At 36.7% G+C, this 13,922-nt stretch overlaps 1 protein-coding gene across 1 annotated transcript in view; it reads left to right on the top strand.

Annotated features, from left to right (window-relative positions):
• The first annotated feature begins 847 nt into the window (after window positions 1-847).
• XIRP2 (xin actin binding repeat containing 2) overlaps window positions 848-13,922 on the top strand; it is a 151,945-nt gene continuing 138,870 nt past the window's right edge. Inside the window, exon 1 of the mRNA XM_023730603.1 lies at window positions 848-959. Within this exon, the coding sequence (XP_023586371.1) occupies window positions 923-959 (37 nt within the window). The 5' untranslated portion in view covers window positions 848-922. The remainder of the gene's footprint in view (window positions 960-13,922) is intronic.

The following is a 13,922-nucleotide window of genomic DNA, read 5'->3' as shown; positions in this document are numbered from 1 at the left end:
AGCTATCAAATGAGGAACACTAGACTCCCTATATTTGAAAACTCCTTTATACTTTTCTTTAGGAGTCTTTTTATTTCTCCACATTTAAATTACTATACAAAAGAAGTCATTTCATAATCTTTATGAATTGACAAACTATTCTTACTGCACGTGGCTGAACTGGTTTGTAATTTGGGAGCTCTATCAGAGCCCTGGTGGCACAGTGGTTAAGAGCTCGGCCGCTGACCAAATAAGGTCAGCAGTTTGAATCCACCAGCTGCTCCTTGGAAACCCTATGGGGCAGTTCTACTCTGTCCTATAGGGTCACTATGAGTCAGAATTGACTGGATAGCAACCAATTTTGGTTGTAATTGCTAAGATTATCATTATAGGGTGAACATGACATTAAAAAAAGAAATAAAAAACTCATTTCCTTCTGTCTTAAGCATATAATGTTGATATACTGCTACTTTCTGAAATCCCTTCATTGATATTTCTCAGGCCTGGAAGTTGCATCTATTAGCATATATTATGTTGTATTGTGACCCTTATTTCCACTTTCTCTCTTTATGAAGAGAAAAAAAAGTCACATGAAAGAAAAGCTAATTCAGAAGTGGAACCAATGGTGGAAAAGTTAACTAAGCATCAGATATGTGTTTGCAGTTCTCCGCAAAGTTATCAAAATTTAACCCGAAGCAGACTGAAAAACATCACTCATGATAGAAACCCCCTCCTTCTCACACTCCTGCCTTGTAAATTCCCTGAAAACCACATCTGTTTTGCACTGATAGCTTTTAACACACATTCCTTTCATGTCTTCTGACAGGAAGTGGAATTTGAGCGAAGCTTGTGTTCACCAACATTTAAGAGTCACCCTGGGAGCCAGTCCGAAGATTCTGTGAAAGATTCCGACAAGAAAGGCGGGGAAATATCTTTTGACAAGATGTCATCTGAAAGTGGTCACAGTCATATCTTTGAAGGTTAGCATAACATTTTGGAATGATTTCTTGGGATCATTCCTTGTACAACACGAATGGTTAATAAACAAAATGACGGTTTTATTTAAAATCATTAGGAAACATTGACAGCATATAACTCAGGAAACTGAATTTAGAAAAAAATAGAAATATATGCAAATGATTCTATATCTGGCTTTAAAAACTAAAAAAAAAAAATCTTTTAATTGATTACAAGCCAGTTCAACCAAGCATTTTCATGATGAGCCTTTTGAAACAATACATTTGACCATCATCTGACTTTTCCTTTTGTGAAAAAAGAAAGGGAAATATATTTGTCTCTCTTTCTCCCTGGATAGTAAAAGGATGAAATGTAAGTGTCTATCAGCGGCAAGAAAAAAAAAAATTAATGCCTTCAGCATCTTTCAGGCAATTAAACTAAATGTGCTTAATGAATTTGGAATAAAATGTGACGTGACAGTGTCATATTTGGGAGGGAACATCACAAATTCAATTAATGTTTTACAAATGTCATTAGAATGTTAATAGCTCATATGTTAGAAATTGCACTATTAATGTAATTTTCAACACTGATGGAAATGCAAAATATAAATGATTTATTGAAAAATGCAGATATAATTTATCATTTCTGATTAAGCACATTTTGGATTTCTCCATTTTATCCAAGTAGCGCATGTTATAATATGTATAGTGTTTCCTAAAACGTTTAGGATATTATTTAGAATATATGTAGCAAACTAGTCTATATTAACAATATGGAATAATCTATGAAACATGACAGTTCACAATTGGGGAAAGCAAATGTTACTCTGCTTTAAAACTTGGCTATTCAAAGTCTGAATAATTGGATCGGAGCATCAAAACCACCTGGAAACTTGTTAGAAATGCAGAATCTTGGCCCTAGACTATTGAAATCAGAATCTGCATTTTAACAAGATCCCCAGATGTTGTCTATGCACATTAACGTTCAAGAAGCAATGCTCTAAAGCAGTACAGACTGAACCTCAGGATAATTTGCATATAGTTTCGCCCATTCTGATTATTTCATTTGGGCTATTGGAGTGGGAGTTGAGTGTGAGAAGAGTAAAGCAGAGTTTGCTAATGATAGACTGGGCATGAGTCTCTAAATACATGTAAATTGGAGTCTCAGTCTGTGTTATTCATTTTCAATTCGTTGTGGTTTGCCCCATCGATATCCTAATATGATTAGCATCATTCTTGAAGAATTTACTCCACATATCGCTGGCCTGTGATTAAAATTCATGTGCACTTGCCTGAATGCAAAAGAATTAGACTAGCATAGGCCAAAAAAGAGAAGTTTTAGAGAATCCATTATGTGATGGATGCTAGACTGTGGAAATCTTGGCATAGCGAGGCAAAAATGAGGTCAGTAAACTAACAGGAGTTATAGATCATTAAATCACCTCATCCTGTGTTTTCATACAACTTGAAAAGACTCTTTATTTTACAAGTTTAGAAAAGATATTATGGATGGTAATCATTATTTAACATCAACAAATTATTTAAATTTAAAAGTGACCTCAGATTTAAATTTGTGACCCCAGATTTACATTTCAAAGTAATTTGAAAATGTTAAATGCTAAACTTAAAAACACAGGGTAGGAAAAATTACACTGAGGATGAACATAGAGACATTTAATTCTATTCTATGTTATTTTTGCATAGCAAAAGAACACTAAATCCTATGCATCACCACTGTTAAAATAAAGAAATTTCTTTCATTATGGGATCTTTTTAATTCTTCCCATGGTGCTCAAAATTTCTTATAGTAAAACAATTATAAGCCATTCTTAACTGACACCCAACTGAAAAAGAATATATTGATATTGTTGTTCTGCTGCAAACACATGGAATTTATTCCAAGAAGATAAACAGGTGTATCTGAATAAAGTGTGATAACTGAAAGATGTCAGTTTATACAATTATCTGAGTGACTGTGATGACCTCATATACTACTTAATCGTCTTAGGTACCCACAAGAGTTTTGTACTTGAAGGCAGTAATTATTTATAGCTCTCAACTAAACAGGAGAGTAAAAAAAAAAAAAAAAATTTAAAAAGAAAACTCATAATAGACCATTAAAATGCAGCTACACTCTGTCCTACATAATGTTAAACCAGTGTAAACTGATGAATCCATTCCAAGGCTCAGGACTTGCCATGTCATTGGATTAGTTCCCACCTCTTATCCTCAACCACTGGTCCAGTGCAGCATAGAAAGGCTCTGTGATTCCTCCAGCCTTCCTTTCTATGCTTGATTATCTACTGCCAGGTGGTGTTAAATTGTTCTCACCATGCTTATGTTGCTTGTTCCACTTTCCTCACCTACATACTGGTGTCAAATAAAGCATCTTGTGTCCACGTGCCTGTTGATGTAATCCATTTACTTTTTCTTTGGAATGTAATAGTTGTTCCAGTCATTCTAATAAGACTTTGCTCGCTTGAAATTAAATGTCAAAAAACAAAATTCTTACTCAGTTAGGAATTGAAAAGAAATGAGTTTTATTGAGGAATAGAGCAACTGCAATCCAGAGCATGAAGCAAAAATGCTAAATGTGTCAAAGTACAGGAGTTGAGGGAAACTATTTATACATAAAAATTTAAGGAAACAGTAACCACAAGTTACATTAACCAGTTAATCTACAGACATGCTGGAGCCAGTGTGCGCAAGTATTTTGTGAAAATGTTTCTGCCTGTCTTTTTGGACAAGGGCAGTTTGCACAAAAATATGCTTTCTAAGAACAGTCACAGTTTTGCCCCTCTCCCCTCTCACTCCCTCATAGACAGAGCAGATTAACCCATTACTCCAAGCTCAGCCTTAAAGCCTCTCCTTTTAGGGTCTGCTAACAGAGCCTCCCTTTTCTATCAAGCCTCCACCAGGGGGCACTGATCACATCATTCACAGTAACAGTTACCTTTCTTCTGCAAGGATTTTACCTGCTCTTCGTCAAGGAATTTTGCTTGATAGGGATTATTATCCTCACCTTGCCAAGGTAATAGGCCTCATCTACAGAGTGAGTTATCTTGTTAGGGTTGCCATAGCAGACATTGCCACATTTTGAGGAACAGTTTCAGGCTGAATCTAAACAATAAGCATTAATATGCAGTGTCCCAGACAGAAAGAAAGAAAGAGGCAAAAGGATGACTGCTACTGAGCATAAGTTTCTTCAAGATACATAATTTTTGCTTAATCAGAGAAGTTCTATCCCGATTACAAACATTAAGCATTTCATAAAGCATTTGGCTAGTCTTATAATAACTAATATAATAATCAAAAGAATTATTCCAGTTTGAAATATTGAGCATAAGCAAGAATCAATACTATTGGGCAACCAGCTAAAAATGTCGAAAGAGGGAGAATCAGGCACAGGGGGCGTTGAATGCAACCAAGTAGCCTTTTGGTGGATCTTCTTAATATATTAATCTATTTCTCCTGAGGTATTTACCTAGGCACAGAAAGAGGTATTAGCAATGGCACTAACTCCACCATGTTGAGCTAAAATGATATCAAGAGCTTTTCTATTATCTAATATAACCCTAGTGAGGAACTTCGAAGATTTTTGTTAGGTTGCCATTTCATCTGAATATTATCAACGATTTGAGCCATTGGTGCAGACAAATTGCAAGGGGACTTTTCAAGCTGAGGGATACCATACCAAGATAGAAAGGCTCATAGAAATGCCCATCTTAATCCAGGTTTTTCAGCTATAGGATTTCGGGATTGCATTCAGTCCACTCATTTCAAAGGGTCTGCATCTCTTTTATAGTGAGTAAGAATTTTCAAATCATTGGCCCAGTGTTTACTCTCATCATAGGAATCAACCTCTAGAGAAATCCCCAAAAAGCCTAAGGTACATTGGCCTGTCATCTTCCAGACATTCAAACAAAGTAGTGTCCAATAAGATTGGTTAACTGGGTATGGTTCTTTCACTGTGGGGTAATTTGATCTCCCACATAAAAATATATATCCATAAGGAACACAAATGATTTTCCTTTTGGTATAAATTTGGGGAAACAGAATGGATTGATTAACTTGTTCAAGCCAAGTTTCTGTTAAAGAATTATTACAGATGGATAATCATCCCATCTTTAGTGGGCTCCAGAGCTTAGTGCAGTGGGGGACAATAATTCGTTCAAATCAGTTTTAGTTAAGCAGTTTTTTATCTTTTGTGACAAAAGTGATAAGGTCATAAAGCTCCCCGGTCTTCTAAGCTGGACTCAAGGATTATTCAAGATATTGTTGTTCATACATGTTTCTTTCCTCAGAGCAATTCTGCATAGCCCCTTCATCAATCTGGGTTAAATTAAAACAGGGTACCTGAGGTTGGGCTAGAAACCCAGGAGGATGCTATAGTCTAACACATATGGTTTATTTTTAAATGATGTTAAAATTAATAGTAGTAGGGGATACAAACTATAATTCAGTGTAGGAGAAACCAATGGATCTGAACTTCCATACAGTTTGTGGGGAAGAATGACAGACCCAACATTTAGTCAAATTGCCAAAACTAGCTACTGATCGGGCTAATCTGACAAGGCATTTTCTCTCCAAACGTTAGAAAAATTTATCAAAGAAAGAAAAATAAAAGCTAAACAAACCATTGTGATTAATAAAACCACCAAGAAATAATACCACAAGTATATAATAAAACTAAAAGCATAAGAATATTTACAATTAATAAAGTCCACAAATTTCAGCAACTTGCATTGAGTCTTGTTCCAGGATCTTGGGATCAGCGTCCTACCTTAGATGGATGTCATCTGCTTCTGGCCACTGGATCATTTAAATGTGATTTTTAAGTCTCCAGAGGGCTGACTAGTTCAGAAAGATATTTTACCTTGCTTAAGCTGGGACAGATGGATCCATAGCTCGACTCCTTCTAACTTAGCACCACATGGATTGGTCAGGAGGACTAAATATGGTCTCTTCCTACAGTGCTCTACGGAGTCTTTTAGTTGATGTCTCTTCCAATATACATAATTTCCTCGAGCAATGTTAGGCAAATTTTGGGATTCTGGTTTCTGATCATCAATAGCTTCTTTGACCTGTGAAAATATCCCTTAGAGTACTGGATTATAGATTGACAAAATTTTAATAAATCTAGTTGAACAATACTGAAGTCAGTGTAAGCAACATAAGGGAGGCCATGAGCCTTCTGGTAACTATTTTATAGAGAGTAAGTTTAAGAAATCCAAATGGCGTGAACTTCATGATCAAAAGAAATAAGCGAAGAACTTTAGTCCAAGACAAATTTAAGACGTTGCAAAGTTTTGCCAATTGGGTTTGTATAATTCCATTGGTTCTTTTCACCACCAATCCAGAAGATTGAGGATGATGCGGACAATGCAGTCTTTGATAAATAGGGAAATTTTGGCATAGTTCTTGGATACGGTGGCTAGTAAAGTAAGTTCCCTGGTCACTACAAAAAGTTCTTGGTGTTCCCCAGGTGGGTATAATGTTTTCGAGATTATTTTTTGCTACAAAGGAGGCAGTAGTGTGACAGCAAGGGAAAGCTTCCACCCAACGTGAGAATCCACAAATCATTAGTAGTACATATTTATAATCATTTGAACATAAGAGTTGAATAAAATCTAGTTGCCACTCAAACGTGAGTTCAGAGAGTAAAGGGTATTGTCCTGGTGGGATCTTATGGTGTTTTCTCAGATTAAAGAGAGGGCAAACAGGATAATGGGTGACAACATGTTGGGCAGCCTCAAAAATTTTTCCCCACCAATGTATTTTTAGGACCTCAATAATTTTATCTCATCCCATATGGGGGCCTTCATGTGAGTTCCATAACATGGGAACATGTAAACATCCAAGTAAATAGTTTTGTTTTTAGGCCCAGTCCATATTAGTGGTAACAGCCTGCATGCAAAATTTGAGAAAAATAAGTGGGAGATTCGGTAAAAGCTTGGGGCATTATGGTATTGGTAAACTGTTGATTTACCCAGGTAAAGGCAAACAAATATTGGCTTTCAGAGAGCACAGCAATACTAAAAACTGCTCTGCAAAGATCTACAACTATAAAATGAGTTGCATCTGAAGGGACATTGGAAAGTCATAAAAGAGGATTAGGAACTATTGGAAACCTAGGTTTCACAATGCAGTTGATGGCATATAAATGTTGAACAAATATCCAACCCCTATTATATGTTTTTGTTTTTACTAGAAGAACAGGAGTATTACAAGCTAACACAAGGAAAAATTAACCTTTTAGATTGGAAATCTTGAATGATAGGAGCAAGTCCTTCCTTTGCCTCTTATTTTAAGCAGATAGAGTATCTTTGGCAAAAGTTTGGATAAAACTACTTGAATTTTGATTGGTTCAGCTGACAAAACTCAGCCAACATCTGTAGCTGTAGTGGCCCATAATGTTTCAGGAATTATGTAGTAAATATCAGAAGAAAGAGGGTTAGGTTAAGTAGAATTTTGAAGAGGCATAACAAGTGTTTGCATGCAACAAATGGTCTCTTCCTTCTAAATATAATCCAATTCTAAACCTGCATCTGCTAATTTTGGAACTTCAGGCAGGTTCAAGATTCCCCCTTTATCATTAAATTGTAAAAATGACAATTCTATTTAGACAAAATGTCTCTCCCTAGTAGATTAACAGGGGTATCAGGGATGAGCAATAATGGGTGTAAACCTTCAGTAGGCTCAATAGATATTGGGAATGTGTTGAGAGTGAATTAATGTTTGCTTTTTGTTGGTGATCTCCACTACTTTTGAAGTTTTTGTACTCTGGGTCAGGAGCTTTTGTAATCAAGCAGGGTTGGTGGCAGACAAGGTTACTTCAGTATCAATTAGGAATTTACAAGCTTCTCCATTAATGGATACAGTAGTTTCTCCCTGTGAATTGACTGCTACCATAAGAAAATCACATATATTATCCCCAGTGCCCCTTCATTCTCAATCAGGAGGTAGAGGTGTGTCTTGCAGGAGAGCCTTCCATTTATTTTTCAGTTTGTAACATTCTTTCTTCCAATGACCAGGTTTTTACAATAGTGACAACAGCCTTGGTGCCACTACAAGACCTGACATTTTTCTTTTGACTGGGAGAAAGCAATTGTTGCAGCTGGAGGGCCATTAGTTTATTTGTTTTAGAGGCTTTCTCAGCCTCAAGATTCTGAGAAAGCTTGTAAGCCAAATTAGTTTATTCAACAGTGAGAGCCATCTCCCAGTCTAATCTGCATCTTTTTTTACCAAAGCTGAAATTTCAGGCTCAAGGCCAGATATGAAAACAGCATGAAAGGCCCCAGAAGTGCCCAGGTTATTCAGAGGAATCCCAGAATGTTCAGAAAACCTTTGAAGCAGCCAGGTCTATACTCATGTAAACTTTCATCTTTATCTTGTTTGCAGGAGTGAACTTTTGTCCAATAAATTAATAGGGGAAAGGCTCTTGGAAGGGCTTCTAGCAAATTGCTCATTGTTAGGGAGTCTTCCATTAATTCAGTGGCCTTTTTTCCCATGTCTAAAACTAAACTTTCATTGAGATTTTTCTATTCAACTTCTTCTAGCCGCAATTGAGTGTCCATGGGTCCAACTATCATATGAATTAACTGATACAAATCAGGGAGTCCTGGCTAATAAGCTTCAACTAAAAACTGAAATTCCTCAGCAAATTTTTAAAGGTTTTAGAGCAAATTGGGGAAGTCCCAAACTATGTTGCAAAGTTCTGTTCCAGTCCACAGGACAAAGGCAACGTGTGAGGATTCCTTGGCATCCAAAGGGTGTATTTTAAAAGGTTTCAGGCAAAAGGTTTCTTGACAGGGATTTTTGGAAATATAGTTCTGACAGAGTGTTATCAGGAGAACAGGAAGGCAGAGAAGGATACAAAGAATCAGGAGCTTGCACTGGAAAAGAGGGGGCAGAAGCTGAATTTTGGCACTGTAGTCCTTGTTTTATTTAGCCAATTTAGAAACTGTGTCTTTCAGAGAAGCAATTTTGCTATCCTGGTGTCTTTTGGAGGCCACTAGACACCAATTAAAATAGGCATCACACTGCGATTGCTTAATACAGGAGCCTTAATTTTCCAATTTACTGAGCAGAAAAACCAAATTAGAGAGATCAAAAGTGGCTACTGATTTTCCAAATTATCTTTGGTAAGGTAATGCCAGACAGACAGAAACAAACATGTTATGAGGCCAAAAGCTTGTTCATATAGTGGGCAGGTGTTCCTGAAGGTGGCTCCAAAGTTATATCCTTTCAAGTGGCATTTCCCTTGTTTCCAACAGATAGTGACACAAATTTCAAGTACAAAGAAACAAATGCCAGGAATAAAGAAAATAGGTTATACAATAAAACTCAAAAAACATCAACACAAAAAAGCAGAGCTCAATTTGAGAGATTATTTACCTTACGTAACCCCCAAGACCGCTATGGAGTTGGAAAGCACAAACCACTCTGCTGGTATCGAAGCCTAGTCCTCGATTCCTTGGGGACAGCAAAAGATAATGCATCTTCAAAATCCCACAATTCTGGCACCAGAAAATTTTTTCCCCCATAAAAAGAATTTCTACATATATTGTTATGTGACCCTAATTGCTCTCCCCACACTGTGACAGCACACTCCTCCTTTCCACCCCATGTCCATTCAACCAGCTCCTAACCCTCTCTGCCTTCCCATCTCACCTCCAGACAGTAGCTGCCCATTTAGTCTCTTGTATCTACCTGAGCTAAGAGGCTCACTCCTCATGACTATCACTTTAGGTCCCACAGTCCAGTCCAATCCCTGTCTGAAGAGTTGGCCTCGGATATAGTTTTACTTCTGGGCTGATAGAGAATCCAGGGGCCATGGTTTCTGGGGTTCCTCTAGTCTCAGTCAGACCATTAAGTCTGGTCTTCTTACTGGAATTTGAGTTCTGCACACCATCTTTCTCCTGCTCCATCCGGGGTTCTCGGTTGTGTTCCCTGTCAGGGTGGTCATTGTTGGTAGCCGGGCACCATCTAGTTCTTCTGGTTTCAGGCTGATGAAGTCTCTGGTTTCTGTGGCCCTTTCTGTCTCTTTGATATTGTGAACAGTGCTGCAATGAACATGGGTCTGCATATATCAATTCGTGGGATGGCTCTTATTTCTCTAGGATATATTCCAAGGAGTGGGATAGCTGGATTGTATGGTACTTATACTTCTAACTTTTTAAGGAAACATCAGATTGATTTCTAAAGTGGTTGTACTATTTTACATTTCCACCAACAGTGTATAAGTGTTCCAGTCTCTCCACAACCTCTCCAGCATTTATTATTTTGTGTTATTTGGATTAATGCTAGCCTCATTGGGGTGAGATGCTATCTCATTGTACTTTTGATCTGCATTTCTCTAAGGGCTAATGATTGTGAGCATTTCTTAATATGTCTGTTAGGCACCTGAATATCTTCTTTGGCAAAGTGCCTGTTCATATCCTTTGCCCATTTTTTCATTGGGTTATTTTTCTTTTTGTTGTTGAGGTTTTGCAGTATCTTGTAGATTTTAGAGATTAGATGCTGATGGGATTTGTGGTAGCCAAAATTTTTTTCCTAGTCTGTAGATTGTCTTTTGACTCTTTTGGTGAAGTCTTTGGATAAGCATAAGTGTTTGATTTTTAGGAGCTCCCAGTTATCTAGTCTCTCTTCTGGTGTTTGTGCATTGTTAGTTATGGTTCGTATTGTGCTTATGCCATGTATTAGGGCTCCTACCATTGTCTTTATTTTTTCTTCCATGATCTTTATCATTTTTTAATTTATATTTAGGTCTTTGATCCATTTTAGTTAGTTTTTGTGCATTGTGTGAGGTATGGGTCTTGTTTCACTTTTTTGCAGATGTATATCCAGTTATGCCAGCACCATTTGTTAAAGAGACTGTCTTTTCCCCAGTTAGCGGAATTTGGGCCTTTGTCAAATATCAGCTGCTCATAGGTGGATAAATTTATGTCTGGATTCTCAATTCTGTTCCGTTGGTCTATGTATCTGTTGTACCAGTACCAGGCTGTTTTGACTACCGTGGTGGTATAATAGGTTCTAAAATCAGGTAGTGTGAGGCCTCCCACTTTGTTCTTCTTCTTGAGTAATGCTTTACTTATTCAGGGCCTCTTCCCTTTCCATGTGAAGTTGGTGATTTGTTTCTCCATCTCATTAAAAAATATCGGTGGAATTTGGATTGGGATTGCATTGTATCTATAGATCGCTTTGGGTAGAATTGACATTTTCACAATGTTGAGTCTACCTATCCATGAGCAAGGTATATTTTTCCACTTATGCAGGTCTCTTTTGATTTCTCACAGTAGTGTCTGGTAGTTTTCATTGTATAGGTCTTTCATGTCTCTGGTTGGATTTATTCCTGAGTATTTTATCTTCTTGGGGGCTATTGTAAATGGTATTGATTTGGTGATTTCTTCTTCAAGGTTCTCTTTGTTGGCGTAAAGGAATCCAACTGATTTTTGTATATTTGTCTTGTATCCTGAAACTTTGCTGACATCTTCTATTAGTTCCGGTAGTTTTCTTGTGGATTCTTTGGTGTTTTCTGTGTATAAGATCATATCATCTGCAAATAGAGATACTTTGACTTCTTCCCTACCAATTTGGATGGACTTTATTTCTTTTTCTAGCCTAACTTCTCTGGCTAGGACCTCCAGCCCAATGTTTAATAAGACTAGGGACAAAGGGCATCCTTCTCTGGTTCCCATTCTCAAGGGGAATGCTTTCAAAGTCTCTCCATTTAGGATGATGTTGGATGTTGGCTTTGCATAAATGCCGTTAATTATATTGAGAATTTCCCTTCTATTCCTATTTTGTTGAGAGTTTTTATCATGAATAGGTGTTGGACTTTGTCAAATGCTTTTTCTGCATCGATTGATAAGATCATGTGGTTCTTGTCGTTTGTTTTATTTGTGTGATGGATTACATTGATTGTTTTTCTAATGTTGAACCATCCCTGCATACCTGGTATAAATCTCACTTGATCATGGTGAATTATTTTTTTGATATGTTGCTGAATTCTATTGGCTAGAATTTTGTTGAGGATTTTTGAGTCAATGTTCATGAGGGATATTGGTCTGTAATTTTCTTTTTTTGTGGTGTGTTTACCTGGTTTTGGTATCAGGGTTTTGCTGGCTTCATAGAATGAGTTTGGGAGTATTCCATCCTTTTCTGTGCTCTGAAATACCTTTAGTAGTAGTGCTGTTAACTCTTCTCTGGAAGTTTGGTGGAATTCTCCAGTGAAGCCATCTGGGCCAGGGCTATTTTTTGTTGGGAGTTTTTTAATTACCTTTTTAATCTCTTCTTTTGTTATGGGTTTATTTAGTTGTTGTACCTCTGTTTGTGTTAATTTAGGTAGGTAGTGCATTTCTAGAAATTTGTCCATTCCCTCTAGGTTTTCAAATTTTTTAGAGTACAATTTTTCATACTATTCTATTAGGATTCCTTTAATTCAGTTGGGTCTGTTGTGATATCACCCAGCTCATTTATTATACGGGTTATCTACTTCCTTTCCTATTTTTCTTTTGTCAGTTTGTCCAGTGGTTTATCGATTTTGTTGATCTTTTCAAAGAACCAGCTTTTGGTCTTGTTAACTCTTTCAATTGTTTTTCTATTCTCTATTTCATTTAATTCTGCTCTAATTCTTATTATTTCCTTTTTTCTGGCACCTGAGGGCTTCTTTTGCTGCTCTCTTTCTACTTGTTCCAGTTGTAGGGTTAATGTTTTGATTAGGGCCCTTTTTTCTTTTAGGATGTGTGCATTTGTTGCTATAAACTGACCCCTGAGCACTGCTTTTGCTGTGTCCCAAAGGTTCTGGTAGTACGTGTTTTCTTTCTCATTTCATTCTATGAATTTCTTTATTCCATCCTCAATTTCTTGTATAACCCAGTAGTTTTTGAACCAGGTGTTGTTCATTTTTCATGTGTTTGATTTTTTTCCTTGTTTTTTCTGTTGTTGATTTCTATTTTTATGGCTCTATGGTATTCTGACACCAGAAATGTTGAAGAACAAAATTCTTACTCGCTTAGGAATAGAAAAGAAATGAGTGTTATTGAGGAATAGAGCAACCATACTCAGGGAGCACAAAGCAAAAATGCTAAATGCTTCAAAGTACAGGAGTCGAGGAAAACTATTTATTCATAACAATTTAAGGAAACATTAACCACAGATCACATAATAATTAATGTACAGACATCCTGGAGCCAGTCTGCACAAGTATTTTGCAAAAATGATTCTCCCTATGTTCCAAGGAAAAGGGCAGTTTGCACAAAAACTTTCTTTTTGAAAACAATCACAGTTTTGCCTCCCTTTCCTCGCTCCCTCATAAACAGAGCAGATCAGCCCATTACTGCGAGCTAAGCCTAAACACCTCTGATTTTAGGGGTCTGCTAACAATGTTAAACAAGAGAAATCCATAATTTGACAAACTTGATAATGCAAAGGGGACAAGAGAAAAAAAATCAATGTAATAATATCAAAATCTGATTTATGGAATTTCCTTTAGATAAAACCAATACACTGGATTGAATAGTAGGAGTCTCAGGTACTGATGGGTGATCTTTGTATATGTAGAATAAAAAATCTACTTTGCCTGTTGAAAACCTCTGGATCAAGGGATGCTTCAAATAGCATAGGTGATTGGGTAATGTTCAGCAAGTTTATATTGGTTGGAAATTTTTTATATGACAGTTACCTTATTTTTCTCTCTTACTCTCTAAAAGATAATTTTAATCTTCAAGCCATTATCATGTAAAATGATAACATATAAAATATACATTCAAAGTCACTCTTTCAAGGCTTTTGTAATAAACCTTGGAAATTACCTGCTGTATTTCTCTTTTTATTCTGCTCATTAAAGCTAAATTATTTCTTTGTTTTTATAATGGCCTTTCTTCTCCTCTGACAGATTTTACAAAACAAGCTGAAGTTTCTGTTCTTTTAAAATATTCTACTCCACTTTAAGTGGTGGGATCCTTCTAGTTATTATGTTTC

The sequence above is a fragment of the Trichechus manatus genome, unplaced genomic scaffold (genome assembly GCF_000243295.1).
Source record: "Trichechus manatus latirostris isolate Lorelei unplaced genomic scaffold, TriManLat1.0 scaffold00037, whole genome shotgun sequence".
In the NCBI taxonomy this organism is placed as follows: Eukaryota; Metazoa; Chordata; class Mammalia; order Sirenia; family Trichechidae; genus Trichechus; species Trichechus manatus.
This window is presented reverse-complemented; position numbering and strand designations above follow the sequence as displayed.